Source organism: Lathyrus oleraceus, chromosome 2, assembly GCF_024323335.1.
Source record: "Lathyrus oleraceus cultivar Zhongwan6 chromosome 2, CAAS_Psat_ZW6_1.0, whole genome shotgun sequence".
NCBI classification, from domain to species: Eukaryota; Viridiplantae; Streptophyta; class Magnoliopsida; order Fabales; family Fabaceae; genus Lathyrus; species Lathyrus oleraceus.
Window position 1 is genome coordinate 169,449,219 of NC_066580.1, and position 23,418 is coordinate 169,472,636.

Genomic DNA, 23,418 nt, shown 5'->3' on the forward strand with positions numbered 1-23,418 from the left:
TAGAGGTAGAAGGTGAATTTCATGAGACCCTTTGTCAGGCCTTTGAGGCAGTTCAGATCAAGGACGCAGCTCCGGTGGAAGAGGTTAAAGCGGGCGCCTCTTTGTCGTCCTTCAAACAGGCACAGGCCTTGGTAGATTCAGGTGTTGCTCCCGGTTGGGGACGTCTGTTGGATTTACCTATGAAAGAAGACAAGTTTGGGATTGGGTATCAGCCAGCTTTGACTTCTACAACTTCAACACTTCAGACTCGTCAGGGGCCGATTACTTTCTCCAGTGCTGGCATCATTCAGTATGGCCAGGTCTCTGCGGTCAACGATGAAGATGGGGATAGTGATTGCGACATCGATAACTGGGTGCGTCCGAGGATCCCAGGTGAAGTCGTCAACAAGTGGTCTCCTGAGGAGATTGTCCAAGTCACTTTTCTGAAGGAGTAATTTTCTTTGTTTATTCATGCATATCCAAGTCTTACGTTCCGCCCAGGGCGTAATGACTCATTGTAGGGCTCATCTATGTGGATACTTGCATTTTTTATCATAAATAAAGGACGTCTTTTTGCATTCAAATGTTTTGCTCACTGTCCTTCAATTTTTGCAGTTTTCAAAAATCAAAAAATACATTTGGCAATGTTTTGTTTAGTTTACATATTTTTTTTCACACTCATAAGCACATACCATCACTCATGCAGATGCACGTCACCGGATCCTATTGATAACGGTTCTGCTATGGCTCGCTTCGACTTTGAAAATCCAATCTTTCAAGCTGAAGAAGAGGGTGATGAAGACTAGGAACTCCCTGAAGAACTTACCAGGTTATTAAAACAGGAGGAAAGGGTCATTCAACCGCATCAAGAGTCTACTGAAGTGATTAATCTCGGCACCGAGGACGCCAAGAGAGAAATCAAGATAGGGGCTGCTTTGGAAGATGATGTGAAGAAGGGGTTGATTGAATTACTACAAGAATATGTTGACATCTTCGCTTGGTCTTATCAGGACATGCCAGGGCTTGACACAGATATTGTGGTACACCGTTTGCCTCTCAAAGAAGGTTGTCCTCCGGTCAAGCAGAAGCTTAGAAGAACAAGACCAGAGATGGCTGTCAAGATAAAGGAAGAAGTGCAAAAACAGTTGGATGCAGGGTTTCTAGCAGTCACAAATTATCCGCCATGGGTTGCAAATATCGTTCCAGTACCAAAGAAGGATGGAAAGGTACGGATGTGTGTTGACTACCGAGATCTGAACAGAGCTAGTCCTAAGGATGATTTCCCATTACCTCACATCGACGTTTTGGTGGATAACACAGCTCAGTTCTCGGTATTCTCCTTCATGGATGGCTTTTCTGGCTATAACCAAATTAAGATGGCGCCAGAAGACATGGAGAAGACAACTTTCATAACCCCATGGGGCTCCTTCTACTACAAGGTGATGTCGTTTGGTCTGAAAAATGCCGGAGCAACATATCAACGAGCGATGGTGACTCTTTTCCATGATATGATTCATCGTGAAATCGAGGTTTATGTTGATGATATGATTGCCAAATCTCAGACGAAAGAAGAACATTTGGTGAATTTGCAGAAATTGTTTGAGCGTTTGAGAAAATTCAAGCTGAGGCTTAATCCGAACAAGTGTACTTTTGGGGTGAGATCTGGAAAATTACTGGGTTTTATTGTTAGTGAAAAAGGGATTGAGGTGGATCCGGCCAAAGTGAAAGCGATACAGGAAATGCCTGAGCCAAGAACAGAGAAATAAGTCTGTGTTTTCTTAGGGAGGTTGAACTACATTGCAAGGTTCATCTCTCACCTAACAGCCACGTGCGAGCCAATATTCAAATTGCTGAGAAAAGATCAGGCTATCAGGTGGAGTGATGATTGCCAAAGGGCTTTCGAGAAGATAAAAGAGTATTTGCAGAATCCTTCTATCCTTATGCCTCCGGTCCCAGGGAGACTGCTGATTATGTATTTGACAGTACTAGACAATTCCATGGGTTGTGTTCTCGGTCAACACGACGAGACAGGTAGGAAAGAGCATGCCAGCTACTACCTGAGTAAGAAATTCACAGATTGCGAGTCGAGATACTCGATGCTTGAAAAGACATGTTGTGCACTTGCATGGGCTGCTAAGCGTTTGAGACAATACATGCTGTCTCACACAACCTTACTGGTCTCCAAGATGGATCCAGTCAAATACATGTTCGAGAAGCCAGCTCTCACCGGAAGGGTTGCTCGGTGGCAAATGGTACTGACAGAGTACGATATCCAGTATACATCCCAGAAAGCCATCAAAGGGAGTATTCTGTCAGACTATCTTGCTCAGCAGCCGATTGATGATTATGAGCCGATGAAGTTTAATTTTCCAGATGAAGACATCATGTTCCTCAAGATGAAAGACTGTGAAGAGCCAGTTGTTGAGGAGGGACCTGATCCAGACGAAAAGTGGACTTTGTTGTTTGATGGGGCTGTCAATGCCAGAGGAAGTGGAATTGGTGTTGTCATTACTACTCCAAAAGGTGCCAACATGCCTTTCACCGCTCGTCTGACTTTTGAGTGCACAACTAATGAAGCTGAGTATGAAGCTTGTATCTTGAGTATTGAGCAACCCATTGATTTGAGAATCAAGACTTTGGACATCTTCGGAGATTCAGCTCTAGTGATCAATCAAGTGAATGGTGATTGGAATACTCTCCAGCCTAATCTGGTCCCTTACAGAGATTACACGAGAAGATTGTTGACTTTCTTCACAACAGCAAAGCTGTATCATATACCTCGTGATAAGAATCAGATGGCAGATGCACTTGCCACTCTATCCTCCATGATCAAGGTGATTCGGTGGAATCATGTTCCCAGGATCGATGTTATGCGCCTTGATAGGGCCGCGTATGTGTTTGCTGTTGAACTGGTAGTTGATGATAAGCCCTGGTATCACGACATCCAGTGCTTTCTGAAGAATCAAGAGTACCCTGCAGGGGCATCCAACAATGATAGAAAGACTTTGAGAAGATTGGCAGGCAGTTTCTTCTTGAACAAAGACGATGTGTTGTATAAGAGGAACTTCGACATGGTTTTGCTCAGATGCGTGGATAGACACGAAGCAGACATGTTAATGCAGGAAGTTCATGAAGGCTCCTTCGGTACTCATGCCGGCAGACATGCAATGACTAAGAAATTGTTGAGAGCGGGTTATTACTGGATGACCATGGAATCTGATTGTTTCAAATATGCTCAGAAGTGTCATAAATGCCATATTTATGTTGATAAGGTACATGTGCCGCCAAATCCTTTGAATGTGATGTCTTCGCCGTGGCCTTTTGCTATGTGGGCATCGATATGATTGGAAAGATTGAGCCGACCGCCTCCAATGGGCATCGCTTCATCCTTGTTGCCATCGACTATTTCACCAAGTGGGTCGAAGCAACATCATTTGCGAAGGTCACCAGACATGTGTTTGCCTGATTCATTAAGAAAGAAATCATTTGTCGTTATGGGATTCCCGAAAGAATCATTACTGATAATGGTTCTAATCTCAATAACAAAATGATGAAGGAGTTGTGCCAGAACTTCAACATTCAGCGTCACAATTCTTCCCCTTATCGCCCTAAGATGAACGACGCTGTTGAGGCGGCAAATAAGAACATAAAGAAGATTGTGCAGAAGATGGTCGTTACGTACAGAGATTGGCATGAGATGCTACCCTTCGCCTTGCATGGGTACCGTACTTCAGTACGTACATCAACCGGGGCAACCCCTTACTCCCTTGTGTATGGTATGGAAGCAGTCCTACCTGTTGAAGTGGAGATTCCTTCTCTAAGAGTCCTGTTGGATGTCAAGTTAGACGAAGCTGAATGGATTCGGACAAGGTTCAATGAGTTGAGTCTTATCGAAGAGAAGCGAATGGCAGCCATTTGTCATGGGCAGTTGTATCAGAGTCGGATGAAGAGAGCCTTTGATCAGAAAGTGCGTCCTCGATGCTTCCAGGTCGGAGATTTGGTGTTGAAAAGGATCCTTCCTCCTCAGACAGATCACAGGGGCAAGTGGACTCCTAACTATGATGGACCCTATATTGTCACCAAGGTTTTTGATGGTGTGGCCTTAATGCTTGCAACTATGGATGGTGAAAACTTCACTTCCCTTGTGAACTCAGACGCAGTTAAAAAATACTTCGCATAAAATAGACCCGCTGGATAGTAAAAAGAATAGTCCAGGCAAAAATGGGCATCCCGACGAACCAAGAAAATGTAAAGGTTCGGTAAAAAATTAGGGATTAAAAATGAAAAGATCGTACACCCGGTAAGTTGAAAACCTGAAAAGGCAACTTAGGCAAAAATGGGTATCCCGGTGGATTGAAAACCCGAAAAGGGCGATCCAGGCAAAAGTTAGGGATTAAACGAATGACTGCGTTCTGAGTAGTTTTGAATCTCATCTCGTGTCAATGACTGAAAACTTTTGAAGGATAGGAAACAGTCCAATCACTCTTTTCAGAAAGCTGATCATCTGGAGGATCTTGAAGACGAGCAAGTCATAGCAGAATTGGAACCCAATAGAAATCCATTTCACATTGCCATTAGATTAATTTCTATTTTTATCTTTTGTGCGATTACCTCTTTCCAGGGATTGCTTCCTGATGTAAACGCCTATTCAGAGTCCATTCAATCAATAAAATCATGTTATTCAGTATATCTCTGTTTTCATTTTCATTTTACTGTTTTGTTTGCAAAAATGACATCCAAATTTTTGATAAACATTGCATCATGAAACATAAGAGCTTTACAGGTACATGCTTAATAAACATTTAAAATTGCTGTAAACGTTAAGTGCTTTAGATCGTCTATTCAGAACAGGTACCCTCGGGGCATTTCCTTAAGGTTCCCAGCCGATGATCGCGAATGTTTTCCCCCAACAGTCGAAGTTGGTATCTTATGAGCATTGGATTCTTCGATCCCCAGCAGGCTCTCACTGCTGTACCTCCCCCAAGCGGTTGTTTCAGAATATACACTCCCCAGTAGAGTTGACAGTGCCAGACTATATATCCCCAACGAAGTTGACAGTGCCAGACTGTATCTTCCCGGCAGAAGCGGCTGCTCCTCAGGGTTCGATGCCAGATCGATGATCTCGACGCCAGATCCATGGTCTCTTTCCTTGAAGCATAATCTCGGTACCGTATCGGTGTTTGCTTCCCCTGCTAAGTCGTCTCTCTCGCAGATTATGGTTGCCAAAACCACTATCGCTTTCCCCAACAGCAGGTTTTCAGTGTCGTTCTCTCCCCAGTCAGAGTCTCGGTATTTCGTCATTGCTAGAACACCGTGTGGCGGGTCATTTCCCCACAGAGTTCTTTGTGCTGTGCATCTCCAACAGCCTTGCCAGGGTCCAGAAGATGGTGATCATTTCCCCTGCAGAATTCCTTGCCTCGGCTTGGCATTCTACCCAGCATTTCGCATCCCTGCATGTAGAATCATATTGCATTGCATCCTCCCAAATCGCGTAGCATTTCCATTTTCATGGAGCATTACGCCATTGAAAAATTCAAACATACGCATGTAAGCATAAAACATTCTCGGTATCCCAAGTGATAAGCCAAAAGTTGTTTCCAGTACTCAGACTGAAGATTGTTCATGACTTACCTTTATTATCCCCAGCAAGTGTCATTGGCCCATGCGCCGCCTCTATTATCTTTCCCTATTTCTGCCGATGCTGACAGGCATGAAGTTTTTCCGGTATTCAGACCGAAGTGGCATTCAGGCCAATTTTCCGATGTTCAGATCGAAGAAGTTTCCGACATTCAGGTCGATGCAACTTGTGGCATTCAGGCCAGTTTCCGGTATTCAGACCGAAGTGGCGTTCAGGCCAGTTTTCCGATGTTCAGATCAAAGAAGTTTCCGACGTTCAGGTCGATGCAACTTGCGGCATTCAGGCCAGTTTTCCGATGTTCAGATCGAAGAAGTTTCCGACATTCAGGTCGATGCAACTTGTGGCATTCAGGCCAGTTTCCGGTATTCAGACCGAAGTGGCATTCAGGCCAGTTTCCGGTATTCAGACCGAAGTGGCGTTCAAGCCAGTTTTCCGATGTTCAGATCGAAGAAGTTTCCGACGTTCAGGTCGATGCAACTTGTGGCATTCAGGCCAATTTTCCGATATTCAGATCGAAGTGGCATTCAGGCCAATTTTCCGATATTCAAATCGAAGAAGTTTCCGACATTCAGGTCGACGCAACTTATGGCATTCAGGCCAGCCTCTTGGTGTTCAGACCGATATTAATAATCTCATATCTTCCGATGTTCAGATTGAAGTCATTTCCAGTATTCAGACTGATAAGCGGCATTCATGCCATGGTTATTTCTGTGTTACCATTTATTTTGGTATCCAGGTTAACATTCTTTTTCGGTATTCAGACTGACTCTCACCGTACCAAACGGATTCTTCTTTCAAGACCACCTCTTTGCCGATTCTGACAGGCATTGTTACTTCACTTCACTTTAGTGCAAATTTTCGGGCTTTTATTGTATTCAATCCCTTGATACCTCGAAAGTGCAAAAGCCGCTGCTATCTTCTTTTCGGGTCTCCAGTTGATTGAATAGGGGCAGCTGTAATACCTCAAAATTTGCTCCCCTCATTCATGCATTCATTTTTAGGTCATTTAACATTTCATATCGCATTTCATCATGTCAATCAGAATTAGATCCAAGAAGCTTGAATATCATCCAAGACACTTTGTGGGTCCTATCTGGGTGATCAGTCAACACAAGGGAATGGCTTGAGATACGTCCAACATGTTCAAATTGGGTCTATTCATCAGTCAAAACGTTAATCTTGAAGGAGCAAAAGTTTGTTCATGAGCTGTCATGCTCGCTAGGCGAGCAGAATGGGTCGCCTAGCGAGTCCCAAGAAAAGCCACCAGAATCACCTACGCTCAGAGGAATTTCTTGAACTGTCATGCTCGCTAGGCGAAGCCCACGCGTTTTGAAAATAAAAAACGAAAAAAAAAACGAAAAAAAAACGACAAACGGAAAAATAAATAAATAAATAAATAAATAAAATATAACAGAAAAATCTTGAACTTGGACCTCTCCCATTTGAGCCCACAAAGCCACGAAAATCAAGTTATAAATCCTGAAATTTCAGTAAAGGAAAGAAAAAAGAGGGAGAATTGGTGAAAGCTGAAAACACTCTGAAGTTTCCTTGAAACAAAACCCTAGAGAGATTCTAACTAATTCAGAGCAACCTCCAGAGACTGAAGGGAACTCATCTGCAAAGAACCAATTCCCTCTCATATAAACCCTAAGATTGTTCTGCAAAGCCAACGGTGCAATTCAATTGCAATCGATCTCTCCAATCAGTAGATATGTCATGTCTTGATGTGTGGATCCTTGCCCCTGACTTTGAGTTTTGATACCCTTTTGATGCATGTGTTTGACAAGAGGTTTAGGCCTCCTACACTTGGTTGCTTTTTGTGAGCTCTTTTTGTGAATTTTAATGGCATGATTCATGTGGTTACATTTTGATTTGGGGTAACTCTTGATTGCACCCCATCTTGTCACTCTAACCTATTTGTTGAGTTTTTTTGTGAGGGCTCACATGACTCCTGAAAGGATAGCTTGCTTGGCATTCCACTTTATTTGTGGGATACCATTTGGAGATTTATTCCGATTACCTGTATTGACTTGCTTTCTTTGATGGTGCCAGCTCGAGAGATCTCTGGGTTTCTTATTTCCTTAGCTGTTATTACTTCGGATCTTTATCCGTGTGGTAGATCTCTTGATCCTTTATCTTTCCCGCATTTTACCGCTTTCTTAGCTGGAAGACCTTAATAGGAGGCAATGTTTTCTTTTGTTTGTTTACTTTTGTGCCCAAAGACCTCCAAGAAGAGGCATTAGTGCTAAAGACCTCCCTGAAGAGGCAATTGACGGATAAAAGGGATTAGTAATCAATCCCCCGTTATTCAGTGTGTCGTTCTTTAAGCTCGCACTACGTGTCGATGCTTCAGAATAAAAGCCCAAAATCTTCTGTCCAGTCAGTAAGTGGAGAGGATTCCACCTTTCTGAATCCCCACTTTTTGTCGTGAGCTCACCCTGTCCAGGGTTAAGAGCTATGAGGTCTTATCCTCATTACCCTTCTGATCTGCTCACCCTGACCTTCAATGTCAGTGGTTAAGAGCCCATTTGATTACCTATTCCATGGCTTGTTTGTCGAGGTTGATATGACCCCTCTTGACTAAAGCCCTACCCAAGTATGTTTGAGCCCCCTTGTTGGCATTTTACTTTATGCATGTTTGTTTTGTATGGTGTGATCATCTCCCCATAGGATTGCTAGGCTTCGTATAGTCTCTCGTTTGCATGTCAATTAAGGTAGCATTGTTCCTTCGTCTAGGACTTCCTTTTTTGCATGAGCATTTCTAAAACACAAACAAACTCATTGATTTTTCTTCTCCTAAGAACACGTTAACTCCTTCTACTACAGGCGAGTAAGTCTCCAAAGGTCGAGCATCCGGTAGATTGCATAGTAATGTCGTTCATCTAAAAAACACAACCCTTAACCCGTAGGTAGCCGAACTACGACTTGCTCTGATTCTCATTCCAGATGAGATACGTAGGCATAAGACGCGATGTCTTAGTGAGCACATTCCTCTTTAACCCATAGGTAGCCGAGCTACGAAGACTCTGATTCTCATATTTAGATGAGATACGTATGCAGTGAATGCGACATCCGTGCGAGTCATTTTCTTTTAACCCCTCTTTTAGTAAATAGTACATTAGATAAACCCACACCCTTTAGACAAGAAAAACTAGAGTGGATCCCGTAGAGTACTACGAATGCGTAGGGGTGCTAATACCTTCCCTTCGCATAATCGACTCCTGAACTCAAGATTTGGTTGACCTTGTCTTTTCCTTTCCTTTCCCTCCTTTGGGACAAATAACGCGCGGTGGCGACTCTTCTGTCATTTCTTTCTCGCCGGTTGTTTTTTCGCATCTCCTTTTTCAGGTTGCGACACATGCTTCTAACACCATCAATCCACAACAACAGCTCAAACCGCTACCGAAGCTTGCACAAACTAACAGCTTCACACATAAGTTGTTGCTCCCATCATAAGCTATTACACACAAGCCGATTAAGCCGGCGATGTAAGCCATTTCAATAACAAATTCACTGCATAAGGAACGATGAACCTGCATAATTAAAACAGAAAAAACTCACAATCTAAAAACATATTCCTAACAAACTTCTAATCTCACTATCCATCACTCAATAAATCCACCAATCCTCACTCAAAAACAGTCTTCAACTCTTCAACGTAACAGAATACAATCCTCCATTCTCGAATCCCTCAACATCATCTCATCACACCTTGACTCACGAAGCCTCGCATAGCTCAGAGCCTGATTCTCACACAATAACTCACACATACTCTCTAGGAGCATAGAGAATCCATGACAGAGCCTAGGGTCTAAACAAGAAAGAAGAGGAGATAACAGAAATAGAGGATAGAAATTGGATCACACCTTTCGGAATCAATCGTCCTCTCTTTTCTTTGATCATCGACTTCAATCTTCTCTTCATCAGCGCTTCGGTCTTCATCACGGAGACACTCCACCACCGATAACGAACCGCACTGCAACAACTCAGCCAACAACCGCAACGCGTTACCGGAATCGCATTGAGTGAGCAAGAAACGGAAGAAGGTGTGATCTCAGTTGAAGAAAACGGAACGTAGAAAAGGCGCTCAAACCAGGAGAGAGAATTCATCAATCGAATCGGAGCAACCACATCCATAGTCCACTGCTCATCCCTGCCGGAGTTTATACCATAGGTATTTACTTCTTCCCTCGTTTTCGCTGTAAGCTTGTTACTGGAGCGTAGCTTCTACCGGAGGATCATCATCCTTGAACTTGTTAGATGAGTTATCGCGGTTTCGCTGCCTGATTTAACCGACGAATCTTGAGATTCATGGAAACTCTCCTCCGATTCAGGTTGTTCATTGAGAATTAGGAGAAGTTAATTTCGTAGTTAGGTTAAGGTCGAAGAACTGTTTGGTTTGGTGTAGTCTCAAGAAGAGGTCAGATCTCCACCGTTGCCGGCCGTGAGTTTCGGCGCGGCGGAGAGAGAGTTTGAGCGGAAGCCATGTGCGGAGGAGAGAGAGCAGTGAGCATTGTGGATTTGTTTGCGGTTGTAGATTTCCCGTGTAGATAACGTTTTGCTAGATTTTTCGGTTGATGTGTCAACCTTGACTATTCCCTTGCCACGAAGACGTGTCCGTCTGAGGTTACTTACGGATGGACCATGGGCCTGCTAGCACCGATGCACCAGTTTTTGGGCCAGATTCCCCTCCATCTAGGTCCATTGATGTTTAAGATCCACTGTTTGTGTTGATTAAGCATTAAGAGAAGGTTAGTGGTGTAGAATAATATTTAGATTAATCCTAGAATTAGATTAATTTTAGGACAGTTTAGGTTAACTTCGGAATACTAATTAGAATTTCAATGTGATTGTTGTTAATAATTAGGATGCATTTGATTTTGATTTTGTCACTAATTAGAATTTTCAGTAGTTAATTAGTGTTAATTTTAGAATCATAATTAGGATATTATTTAGAATTCATTCTAGTGATAAAGATTTAGTAATTGTTGATAATTGTTTAGAATTTTAATTTTTGATAATTGTTTTGAATTTTAGAATTTTACTTGATTTTGAGTTTATGATAATAGTGTGATTTGTGTTGATATTAGAATTTTATTTAGATTTTGATATTGATATTGAACGTTATGCTACTTTGGTCTAATTTCTAACAATTAACTTCTAACTCTTTACAATTCCGCATCTAACATTTAAATTTCGTACCTAACTTTTAAATTTCGCATCTAACTCCTAACATTTATTTTTGTCAAATTTACTTTACAATTGCTTTTATTGGCTTTATATTCCATATTGTATATATTCATCTCATTATAAAATGAACATAAAAAAGGCAAATACTTAAAAAGTACAAAAACAAGATAATTTCCCAAGCATGGAGAGAACTTTGGACAATGGACTTAGAGACTCATTAGGACCCTTTGCAAAAAGACCTTGGACAAATGTGACCTAACATGGAAAGGAGAATTCAAAGACAAAATTGTAATCTTTTACTTGCTTTCTAGCTTAGGACACAATTGCACACACAAGGCTTTCTCTTGGGCTACCTGACAATGAGATCTTTTATTTCTTGCACTCCCTTGTACTTTACATGTACCCCCCTCCCCTTTCCGATGTACACATTTACTTGCTTTCTTTTATTGCTTGTTAGCTACTCCTTAGGCATTAGGAACGCCCACCATTTTGCAACCAATAATCAAACCCTTGATCCAACGTCAAGCGGTCTTTTTCAAATCAAATTCAATAAACAAACCCTTGATCCAATGTCAAGCGGTCTTTTCCAAATCAAATCCAAAAACACAATAAATGGAGATCAGGATCGTACGTCACGAGCCTTAAGCGATAAAGAAGGGATGAGACCGGAGCTTTCCTACACTCATTCTGAACACTTCGAACACAAGACGTTTGGCTTGACCGTTTGAGGTATTCACCTTTATCCATAGTCTTTAGTGAAATCCGAAGTCAATAACTCATTTCGCAAAACTTAAAAACAATTCAACACATTCAAACCTTTTGTTTGAGCCTTAGGGCGACACCATCGAAAACCCTTCTTCAAGGTAATAAAATCAACAAAACAAACACAAACAATTTCAAAACCACGAACTACGAAGGCTCTGATTTCTCACTTCAATAAGTGGGCATACGTAGGCACGAGGATCCATTCCTTGGCGAGCATACTAATTTAAAATCTACCTCCACTCCGCAAACCTTTGGCAAGCAAACACTCGATAAACAATACACACGTAAGTGCAACATCCTAGATGGTTCCCATGGAGTACCATGGATGTGAGGGGTGCTAATACATTCCCCTTGCATAACCGACTTCCGAACCCGTTCGTGGTTGCGATGACCATACTTTAGGGTTTTCTGGATATTTACCCTTTCCTTTGGAATAAATAAAAACCGATGGCGACTCTGTATTTTTCGTGTAGCGACAGCTGGCGACTCTGCTGGGGACACCTCCCTAAGCAAGTCAAGCCTAATCTAGGTTGCTTCCTCGTGTGTGTGTGCTTATCCTTTTGATATTGCTTATTTTATTTATTGCCTTTTGCTTTAAATTTCTTTGGATATCTATTACATAGTTCTTTGGTTCTATGATATCAAATGGATGATACTCCGATTGCAAGTAACCTTGTGGGAAAGACTCTCCACCCGAGTCTAGAGTGCAAACTTGAGATAGGAGAGGTTGAGTAGTATGGGCCATCAAGAAGCTTTTCTCATAAGGGTTGATACGAGAACCTCGCTTAGAGTAGATTCTTTTGGAGACGTTAACGACCGTCAAGCTTTTGGCGTAAGCGATGAATGTCTTCATTTGGATCTATGACTCTAAGGACCTTTGTAGAACATTAAACCTATGGGCCATTAAGGTTGATGGTCGCGTAGTACGGGTCCCCGAGAAGCTTTTCTCGCGTGAGTCGGTACGAAGATCTCACTCAAAGTAGATCTTCTTGGTGGAGTTGTCGACCGGTAAGCTTTTGCCGTAAGCGGCAAACAGTCAAGGAGGTCTGTGACTTTGAGACCCTTGTCTAGAACCCGATGTCGATGGTTGCGTAGTGCGGGCCCCCGAGAAGCTTTTCTCGTGTGGGTCGGTACGAAGATCTCACCCAAAAGAGGCTTATTTGAGGGAGTTGACGACCGACAAGCTTTTGCCGTAAGCGGCAAACAACCAAATGAATCGATGACTCTGGGGTCCCTATCTAACCTTAGACTAGGACCAGTGAGATCCCCATTATAAATAAGCAATCAGAGCTATCCTCCATCCGTATATCGAACCCGTGATACCATGCCAACTTGTGTGTTCGACTCGTGGGAACCATGCTTGTGTATCATTCATTCACTCGCTCATGCATTCATGCATCATAAAAATATTCAAATACAATATTCATGCATCATTCTGCATGTCATCAAACAAAAGCCAGAAAACTTACCATTCTACCCTTCTATCCCGAATCATCCACAGTCAAGCTGACTTCCCGACATTCATACTACACGCGCAACAATCAAAGATTTCTCATGGATCAGTTGGAGCAGAATCAAGTTGCTATGAGGGAGGATATGACCACTGTGAAGGCTCCGATGGGTCAACTTGTTGAAGCCCTACAAGCTCTGGCTAGGGGACAAGAGGAAATGCGTCAGGCTAATCTGAGAGCCTCTACTGACAACCCTGCTGTTGTAGCTCAGCCATCTCCCGAAAGAGGTCCGTTGTACCAAAATGCTAATCAGACGTTCAATATCCCCGCCAATGGGAGATTCCAACCTGAGATTGACGATCAGCATGACGCTTTCTTCACTACAAAGGCTGACTCAGTTTATGAAGCTTTTGGTCCTTCTCCTGCTGACATCGAAAGGAGATTTCAAATGATGGAGGAGAGATTCAAGGCGATGCAAGGTCCTGATACCTTTGGGTTGGATGCTGCCGACATGTGCCTGGTGCCAAACGTGAAAATTCCTTCCAAGTTCAAAGTTCCGAGCTTTGAAAAGTATCAAGGGGTCACTTGTCCAAAGACCCATATCCGAGCTTTCTGCAGAAAGATGGCCGCTCATTCTAAGGACGAGAAACTCTTAATGCACTTTTTCCAGGACAGTCTTAGTGGAGCTTCTCTAGAATGGTATATGCAACTCGAGCGCACGCATATACGAACCTGGAGGGAACTTGCTGAAGCCTTCTTGAAGCATTATCAGTATAACTCAGACATGGCTCCCAATTGGACTCAACTCCAAAGCCTTTCTCAGAAGCTGGATGAATCATTCAAAGAGTACGCTCAACGATGGAGAGACCTGGCTGCCAGGGGTCAACCCCCTCTTCTTGAAAGAGAGTTGATAAACATGTTCGTGGACACCCTTCAAGGGTCGTATTTTGAAAAAATGATTGGGAGTACCACCTCGGGATTCTCAGACTTGGTCATTGCCGGCGAGCGAATTGAGAATGGCTTGAAGATCGGTAAAATACAAGATACAACCGCTGTGGCTAATGGAGCAAAGAAGCCTTATTCTGGATTCTCAAAGAAGAAGGAAGGAGAGACCAATGCTATCGCTCAAGGGGGGTATGAAGGTTACCAAATGCCATACTATCCAGTGGCAGCAGTAACACCTAACCCATATCCACAACCAGCGTATGTCATTCCAACTGGTCCTCCAGCGATGCAATATCAGCAGCCCTATGCTCCTCAGCAACCTGTTGCTCCGCAACAATAGAACTACTATCAGCAGGGTAGGCAAGGGCCAAGGAGGCCTCCTAGAAGGTTTGATCCAACTCCCATGTTGTATGGTCTTCTACTAGCTCATTTGCTCAAGGATTCGCAGGTCCAGCTGAGAGAAGTAAAGGCTCCTCTTGTACCTCTCCCTCCCAAGTATGACATGAATGTCAACTGCGAGTATCACTCTGGGACGCGGGGGCACTCGATCGAGAATTGCAATATCTTCAAGCACAAAGTACAAGACTTGATTGACTCAAAAGCAATATCATTCAAGCCAGTTGTTCCAAAAAACCCCGTGCAGGCAAGTACATCCGCAACGCCGTAGTCAGAGAAGCGATGGATCTGGAGGATCGGTATCTGTGGAACTGTCTCGTCAGCTTTTTCCAGAATCAAGACCCTAAGCAGTGGGAGAATAAAGCGGATTATTCCAGTAATTTCTGGTTCAATCATGTTCATGTGTGATTTTCTTAATTGTCATTTGTAATAGTCATTTGTAATAAGCTCGTTTGTTTTTTTAATAATAATGACATTGAAATGAATATGCATGTTTTGAATAAATCCATTCGTGTCCACTCATACTTTATCTTGTCAATATTCAAATGTTGGGTTTTTGGAGGAGGATGATGTAATTAAAAACACGAAACGAATTCACTGCTCGTACGGTTTTGAATAAAACCGTGCTAATGATGTAAGGCATTATTTCAAATCCCCAAACACCGGAGATATAAGGAAGATAATCCCTAGTCAACCCTTTCGAGCCAAGGAGTAGGAGTTTCTTTCTTAAATATAAAACCCTTAATCTCAAACCAGGGCAGGGTATTCGTTAGTCATTTTGACCAAACGTTCAAATTTCAAAAAAGAGGAGTGTCCAATTTGAGGATCAACCATATCTTATCCCTCACAAGAGGTCGGAAACCACAAATTCCAAACGGTTGTCCCTCACCCACAGAGGCACGAGGAGGTCACAAACCAGTCCAATCAAATGACAGATGTCACACGATTTGTTTCAGCAAAAAGAAACAGGAGAAACAAAGAAAGAAAACAAAAACAAAAAAGAAAGAAAGCCCGCTAAGTCAAAGACTCGAAAACGAGTGACTTAGGAAAAAAATTAGGGCATCCTGTGGATTGTAAATCTGAACCAATCCAGTAAAAGTAGGAAAATCAAAAAATCTGCATAAGAGGAATCAAAAGAAAATCCTCAGCAAGAACAAATTCATGTGGGCACAAACCAAACAGAAGGTGCATGACCGCCACACCAAAAACCTCTTGGGTTCATTAACCATCGCTCCCAAGTCCCTTTTGGAAGAAGAGCGTTTGTTTCAAACTAGCTGAACATAGGACTGGAGAACATCACGAAGAGCGGGTGGGTTAGTATAGGTTCGAGCCTTATATCCTTTCTTTCTAAAACCGTGAACCAGGCCACGTTACAACCCTCAAAAGACCTAATTGAAGCAAAGGTTTATTTCGAAGGCGTACTATAGTCAGAATGATCGTGTTAAAACTGACTCCTCATTAATTTACTTATATGTGTTGATATTGATATATGTGACATTCGTTATCAATGATGCATTCATTAAATGTCAGAATTTCAGTGAGCATGTTTGGATTTCAAAACTGCATAAAAATGATATTCCATTATCATTTCCAAAAAATGAAGTTGTCTTACTCGTGAGTAAGCATCTGGCATCAAGAGATTCTCCACAATGAACGTGTTTTGAGGAACTTGATGATCTCAAAAGTGTAGAATGCCCGAGACCTCCGTTGAGCAGGGGAAAGCCACTTCTCTTTTGATCACATCAATCAGAATGTCTGAAGACTCTGTCGAGCAGAAAGACAAACCGCTTCGAGATCCCATCGATCAGGAGGAGTCACGTCGAGAAATCTCTACAAGGTTCAGTCAATCTGAAAGTAGTCAAGGCGAGATTCCATCAGTCTCTCTGAAGATCAGTGAATCAGGGGCATTCCCTCAAAAAAATCAGCCAACCAGAGGCAAAGTTACTTCATGGCTCGTACTGGGGCAGGCCACCCCAAGGGCACAAGAAGTCGATCTCCCTGAAATGGTCAATTAGAGGAATGCAATCCCGAGACACTGGGGCAGATCCGATGGTGACAATCTACGATGAAGTTGCTTCATAGTCAGTGATCGGGGCAATCCTTGCAGATACCCAACCAACTGGGGCAAGATGATCCAAAGAGAGGAAGGTTCTCTCCCGACCTGTGGAAGCATTTCAAATTCATCTTGGGGCATCCAAAGGTATGCGGCAGACTCATCCTCCAGCAATGTCAAGAAGTCAGATGTCGAGACGTCACGTGAGACGTAACCCACTATCCAAATCAGAAGCCTTGCAACTCAAGCAAACTTCCTCATCATTCATTGCATCGTACCCAAGATTGGGGAATTTGTAGATCCTCATATCATTGCATCAACTCGTCATGCATAATTCATATCATTTCATTCATATATATCATCCAGCGTATCATAAATCTCTATAACAAGGAAGAATCAAGCCCAAAGCTCTCTTGGCACTATTCAACGGCCCATTGTCGTTGGCATCTTTCTATAATCCACCCTGTTGGCATTACACAATAGCAAATAAATGATCCTTTTGACCCTTGTAAAGCTCTTAGTCGGCAACCCCGATAGGATTGTTCGGAGTCATTCCTTTTTTGCTTACCCGCCGTAAGCCTGTTGCCTCCTTCAAGAAGATGATTTCATTGAGATAACTCTCCTTTCGTGAGTTTATTTCGTTGCTCGGTGCATGAAATCACGTCTTCCCCTCGTTGCCTTTTGCACGAGAAGGGTTGTCTCTGTCAAGACTTTGCCTTTTGATTTGTTTCAAAATACCTAATGTAGGTTTGGTGAGTCCCGGGAAGGGTAACCATATTTCGAAAACTTCATCCCCGTCGTCGTGCCTGTGGGACCCCCTGAGGTCTTCGTATCTACAGCAAAGTGCCCAATTGACATAGCCTGCCATGGCCCATACCTTGATTGGCAAACATCTTGCAAAGTCCAATTCTCATTGGCAAGACCCCTATCTCAAATTCTGAAGACCGATCAAGCAGTAACCGTCAGTGTCTATCACTTTTTTTCAATACCCGTCAGTATTGATCTCCATTCGCTCGTAAGTGTCTATCACTTTTTCCGATACCCGTCGGTGTTGATATCTCTCTTCCCCAACCGCAGAGTTGTAGATAATCACCCTTTACTCAGTTTTAGATGCCATTACCTCTAACCTCAGAGTTGTTGCTTCTTCCTTCTTTCCAGCCTCAGAGTTGTTGTCTATTTCTCTTATTCCCAACCTCAAAGTTGTCGTCTATCCCTTTCATATCGACCTCAGAGTTGTGTGTAGCCCTTTTCCAACCACAGTGTTGTCGTCCCCTTTTCCAACCACAGTGTTGTCGTCCCTTTTTCCAACCGCAGTGTTGCCAACCACAATGTTGTCGTCCTCTTTTCCAACCACAGTGTTGTCGTCACTTTTTCCAACTATAGTGTTGCCAACCACAGTGTTGTCATCCTCTTTTCCAACCACAGTGTTGTCGTCCCTTTTTCCAACCACAGTGTTGTCGTCCCTTTTTCCAACCGCAGTGTTGCCAACCACAGTGTTGTCGTCCCTTTTTCCAACCACAATGTTGTCGCCCCTTTTTCCAACCGCAGTGTTGCCAACCACAGTGTTGTCGTCCCTTTTTCCAACCGCAGTGTTGCCAACCACAGTGTTGTCGTCCCCTTTCCAACCTCAGTGTTGTCGCCCTTTTCAACCTCAGAGTTGTCGTCGCTTATCGTATTACCCCAACCTCAGAGTTATATGTTGCCTTTCCTTATCCCGACCTCAGAGTTGTTGTTCCTTTTCCAACCTCAGTTGTCAGAGTTGTTGTTTACCGTTTATTCACCCAATCTCAGAGTTGAGTATCTGCTAGTTTCCAACCTCGAAGTTGATGTTTACCATTTTTCGCTCCCGGCCTCAGAGTTGGGCAGTTACATTTTTTCTAACTTCGGAGTCGGTGTATCTCTTTCAAGCCTCAGAGCTTAGGACCTACCTTTTTCCAACCTTAGGGTTGACGATCACCTTTTTTCGGCCTCAGAGTTGAGTATCTACCTTTTTACACTTCAGAGTGAATGTACCGTGTTACCCCCCAACCTCAGAGTTGTATGTCTCCTTATTCCCCGGCCTCAGAGCTGAATAGTTATCTTTCTTCAGCCTCAGAGTTGAACGACTGCCTTTTTCCAACCTTAGAGCTGACGACTACCTTTTATCTCCAGCCTTAGAGCGGAATGGCTACCTTTTTCCCAACTTTCGAGTTGTTGTATCATTTTCTTATTCTCCAACCTCAGAGTTGATAACTGCAAACCCAACCTCCGAGTTGACGCCTACCTTTGTTCCTGACCTTAGAGTTGATGTTCATCTGCAAACCCGACCTCAAAGTTGATGCTTACCCTGTCTCCAGTCTCAGAACCGATGTGGATCGCAGTTTGTCTCCAACCACAGAGTTGAGAATGTCCAGTTTTACCACAGTCGCAGTATTGGGGGAAGAATAGTTCAATCCCCAGCAATCAGTGTTGCTTTTGCTTCGGTCCCCAACCTCAGAGTTTTCGATTAATAATTTACCTCCTAATTCGCCTACTGTCGTCCCAGTAAGGTCATCCGCCGTCCTGAATCCTAGGATTCTCCTGGCAAACCATTCCAAGAAAAGAACAATTACCAAGAAGATATCCCCCAGCGGAAAATTCTTTCTCGGTGCCTTCAAAAAAAACTTGTTAGTAGAGATAAAATAAAAAATAATCAATCATGTTGCATTAGCATACTGCATACGTCATGCATATCTAACCCCTCACATATCCATTTACCAAATAACATTCCTATTCCCAGCAGCTGCCCTACGCAAAGACATGTTTGTTTTCCCATACATCCCGGTGAAGAAGACCTCCTTGTGACCTATCTTCACGTTGCTTTCCATTTGTTCATGGCAGGCAAATTTCATGTTATTCAAGTATTTAATCATCTCCTAACTTGATTGTTTGGAAGTCGTTGCTATCCATACATTCAGGTCCGAGAAGATTAAATAGGGGCAGCTGTCATACCCTGAAATTTGCCTCACCCTTCACATTGATCATATAGGTCACTAACCATAAACATTTGCATATCATCCGCATCTACTCATTTCAATTAAATAAGCATGGTTCGAGACAAGGAGACACGTGGCTTGAATTCGTGGTTTGATGCTTGCACCTAGGGGATATTTTGGTTTATCCATAATTTGAGGAGGATCAGGCAACCTAACCCTATTTTGGTTTATGTTGATTTTGGAACTCATTTCATCATTTTTTCGAATCTATGCTAGAAATCATTAATCTCTTTTATTTTGATTCAAATTGATTTTAGAAGTTGCAGTTCATTTTAGAAATTTGTCATCATTTCTTAACGAGGCCATGGTTCAATTAGCACATTGGCCCATTAACCATTCTTCTTTTTAATGATCAAATTTCTTTGTTGTTTTTGTTAAAAGCCCATTAATCCATTTTTTATTTTTTATCCAAAATAAGCCCATTTACAAATCTCTAAATCCAATTTCATTTAATATCCATTCACAATCCATATCCAAATTCTTAAATTCGTGTCCATATCCATAAACCATTTTGTTATTCGTTCATCAATTTAATAATCCATTTCCTTTTTTAATCCATAAACCTTTCACTAAGTCCAATTATCTTTTTACATTTTTCACTAATCCATTTAAAACCAAATATTCAATTTCAACAATTAAATTCATACCAATTATCCATTGTTGATACAATTACCACAAAATCCAATCCATACATTAACATTGTCCAAATAAGAAAAATAAAAAGCTAAGAAAAAGATAGAAACAACAATCAAATAAGCTAACAGCAAAATCAAAAGGAAGTGAAGCTTCAAATCGCAGGACAGTAGCAGAAAAAATGACAGCAGCCAAATGGAAAAATAATAAATAAAGTACAGCAGTACAATGCAAATAGAAGCTGCAACTTAAGTGCGTGTGAGAAGCTGATAAAGCTACAACAACAAGCACTTGAAACGCACGCTGAGCCAGCAGCTACACACCGAATCCAAATGCAAGCCAATGCAAAAGTACTCCCATCTGCTATACACCTGCAGAACCATGATTCTAACTCCATCAATCCACAACAACAGCTCAAAGCCGCTACCGAAGCCTGCACAAACTAACACCTTCAAACACAAGTTGTTGCTCCCATCATAAGCTAGTACACACAAGCCAATTAAGCCGGCGATGTAAGCCATTTCAATAACAAATTCACTTCATAAGGAACGATTAACCTGCATAATTAAAACAGAAAAAACTCACAATCCAATAACAGATTCCTAACAAACTTCTAATCTCACTCTCCATCACTCTAGAAATCCCCCAATCCTCACTCAAAAACAGTCTTCAACTCTTCCACATAACAGAATATAATCCTCCATTCTCGAATCCCTCAACATCATCTCATCACACTTTGACTCACGAAGCCTCGCATAGCTCAGAGCCTGATTCTCACACAATAACTCACACATACTCTCTAGGAGCATAGAGAATCCATGACAGAGCCTACGGTATAAACAAGAAAGAAGAGGAGATAGCAGAAATAGAGGATAGAAATCGGATCACACCTTTCGGAATCAATCGTCCTCTCTTTTCTTTGATCATCGACTTCAATCTTCTCTTCATCAGCGCTTCGGTCTTCATCACGGAGACACTCCACCACCGATAACGAACCGCACTACAACAACTCGGCCAAGAACCGCAATGCGTTACCGAAATCGCATCGAGTGAGCAAGAAACGGAAGAAGGTGAGATCTCAGTTGAAGAAAACAAAACGTAGAAAAGGCGCTCAAACCAGGAGAGAGAATTCATCAATCGAATCGGAGCAACCACATCCATAGTCCACTGCTCATCCCTGTCGGAGTTCATACCAGAGGTATTTACTTCTTCCCTCGCTTTCGCTGTAAGCTTGTTACTAGAGCGTAGGTTCTACTGGAGGATCATCATCCTTGAACTAGTTAGATGAGTTATCGCGGTTTCGCCGCCTGATTTAACCGACGAATCTTGAGATTCATGGAAACTCTCCTCCGATTCAGGTTGTTCGTTGAGAATTAGGAGAAGTTAATTTTGTAGTTAGGTTAAGGTCGAAGAACTGTTTGCTTTGGTGTAGTCTCAAGAGGAGGTCAGATCTCCACCGTTGCTGGCCGTGAGTTTCGGCGCGGCGGAGAGAGAGTTTGAGCGGAAGCCATGTGCGGAGGAGAGAGAGCAGTGAGCATTGTTGAGTTGTTTGCGGTTGCAGATTTCCCGTGTAGATAACATTTTGCTAGATTTTTCGGTTGATGTGTCAACCCTGACTATTCCCTTGCCACGAAGACGTGTCGTCTGAGGTTACTTTCAGATGGACCATGGGCCTGCTAGCACCGATGCACCAGTTTTTGGGCCAGATTCCCCTCCATCTAGGTCCATTGATGTTTAAGATCCATTGTTTGTGTTGATTAAGCATTAAGAGAAGGTTAGTGGTGTAGAATAATATTTAGATTAATCCTAGAATTAGATTAATTTTAGGACAGTTTAGGTTAACTTCGGAATATTAATTAGAATTTCAATGTGATTGTTGTTAATAATTAGGATGCATTTGATTTTGATTTTGTTACTAATTAGAATTTTAAGTAGTTAATTAGTGTTAATTTTAGAATCATAATTAGGATATTATTTAGAATTCATTCTAGTGATAATGATTTAGTAATTGTTGATAATTGTTTAGAATTTTAATTTTTGATAATTGTTTTGAATTTTAGAATTTTACTTGATTTTGAGTTTATGATAATAGTGTGATTTGTGTTGATATTAGAGTTTGATTTTGATTTTGATTTTGATATTGATATTGATATTGAACATTATGCTACTTTGGTCTAATTTCTAACAATTAACTTCTAACTCTTTACAATTCCGCATCTAACATTTAAATTTCGTACCTAACTTTTAAATTTCGCATCTAACTCTTAACATTTATTTTTGTCAAATTTAATTTACAATTGCTTTTATTTGCTTTATATTCCATATTGTACATATTCATCTCATTCTAAAATGAACATAAAAAAGGCAAAGACTTCAAAAATACAAAAATAAGATAATTTCCCAAGCATGGAGAGAACTTTGGACAATGGACTTAGAGACTCATTAGGACACTTTGCAAAAAGACCTTGGACAAATGTGACCTAACATGGAAAGGAGCATTCAAAGACAAAATTGTAATCTTTTACTTGCTTTCTAGCTTAGGACACAATTGCACACACAAGGCTTTCTCTTGGGCTACCTGACAATGAGATCTTTTATTTCTTGCACTCCCTTATACTTTACATGTACCCCCTCCCCTTTCCGCTGTACGCATTTACTTGCTTTCTTTTATTTCTTGTTAGCTACTCCTTAGGCATTAGGAACACCCACCATTTCGCAACCAATAATCAAACCCTTGATCCAACGTCAAGCGGTCTTTTTCAAATCAAATTCAATAAACAAACCCCTGATCCAACGTCAAGCGGTCTTTTCCAAATCAAATCCAAAAACACAATAAATGGAGATCAGGATCGTACGTCACGAGCCTTAAGCGATAAAGAAGGGATGAGACTGGAGCTTTCCTACACTCATTCTGAACACTTCAAACACAAGACGTTTGGCTTGACCGTTTGAGGTATTCACCTTTATCCATAGTCTTTAGTGCAATCCGAAGTCAATAACTCATTTCTCAAAACTTAAAAACAATTCAACACATTCAAACCTTTTGTTTGAGCCTTAGGGCGACACCATCGAAAACCCTTCTTCAAGGTAATAAAATCAACAAAACAAACACAAACAATTTCAAAACCACGAACTACGAAGGCTCTGATTTCTCACTTCAACAAGTGGGCATACGTAGGCACGAGGATCCATTCCTTCGAGAGCATACTAATTTAAAATCTACCTCCACTCCACAAACCTTTGGCAAGCAAACACTCGATAAACAATACACACCTAAGCGCAACATCCTAGATGGTTCCCATGGAGTACCATGGATGTGAGGGGTGCTAATACCTTCCCCTTGCATAACCGACT

The 23,418-nt window shown here is 41.9% G+C and overlaps 1 protein-coding gene and 1 long non-coding RNA gene across 2 annotated transcripts; one reads left to right on the forward strand and one right to left on the reverse strand.

The window, feature by feature from the left end:
* Positions 1–13,126: 13,126 nt before the first annotated feature.
* LOC127122460 (uncharacterized) lies at positions 13,127–14,308 on the forward strand. Its single transcript, XM_051052798.1, has one exon. The coding sequence runs from the start codon at positions 13,127–13,129 to the stop codon at positions 14,306–14,308; it is 1,182 nt and encodes a 393-aa protein (XP_050908755.1).
* Positions 14,309–20,071: 5,763 nt separating this feature from the next.
* On the reverse strand, positions 20,072–21,874 carry LOC127118702 (uncharacterized). The gene is made up of 2 exons (XR_007802297.1): positions 20,955–21,874; positions 20,072–20,621 (listed from the first exon to the last, which is right to left on the reverse strand). It is a non-coding gene; the product is annotated as an uncharacterized LOC127118702 (long non-coding RNA).
* Between the last annotated feature and the right edge of the window lie 1,544 nt (positions 21,875–23,418).

Coding starts and splice junctions, on each gene's coding strand:
- LOC127122460 (XM_051052798.1), top strand. CDS start 13,127: ATGGATCAGTTGGAGCAGAATCAAGTTGCTATGAGGGAGGATATGACC.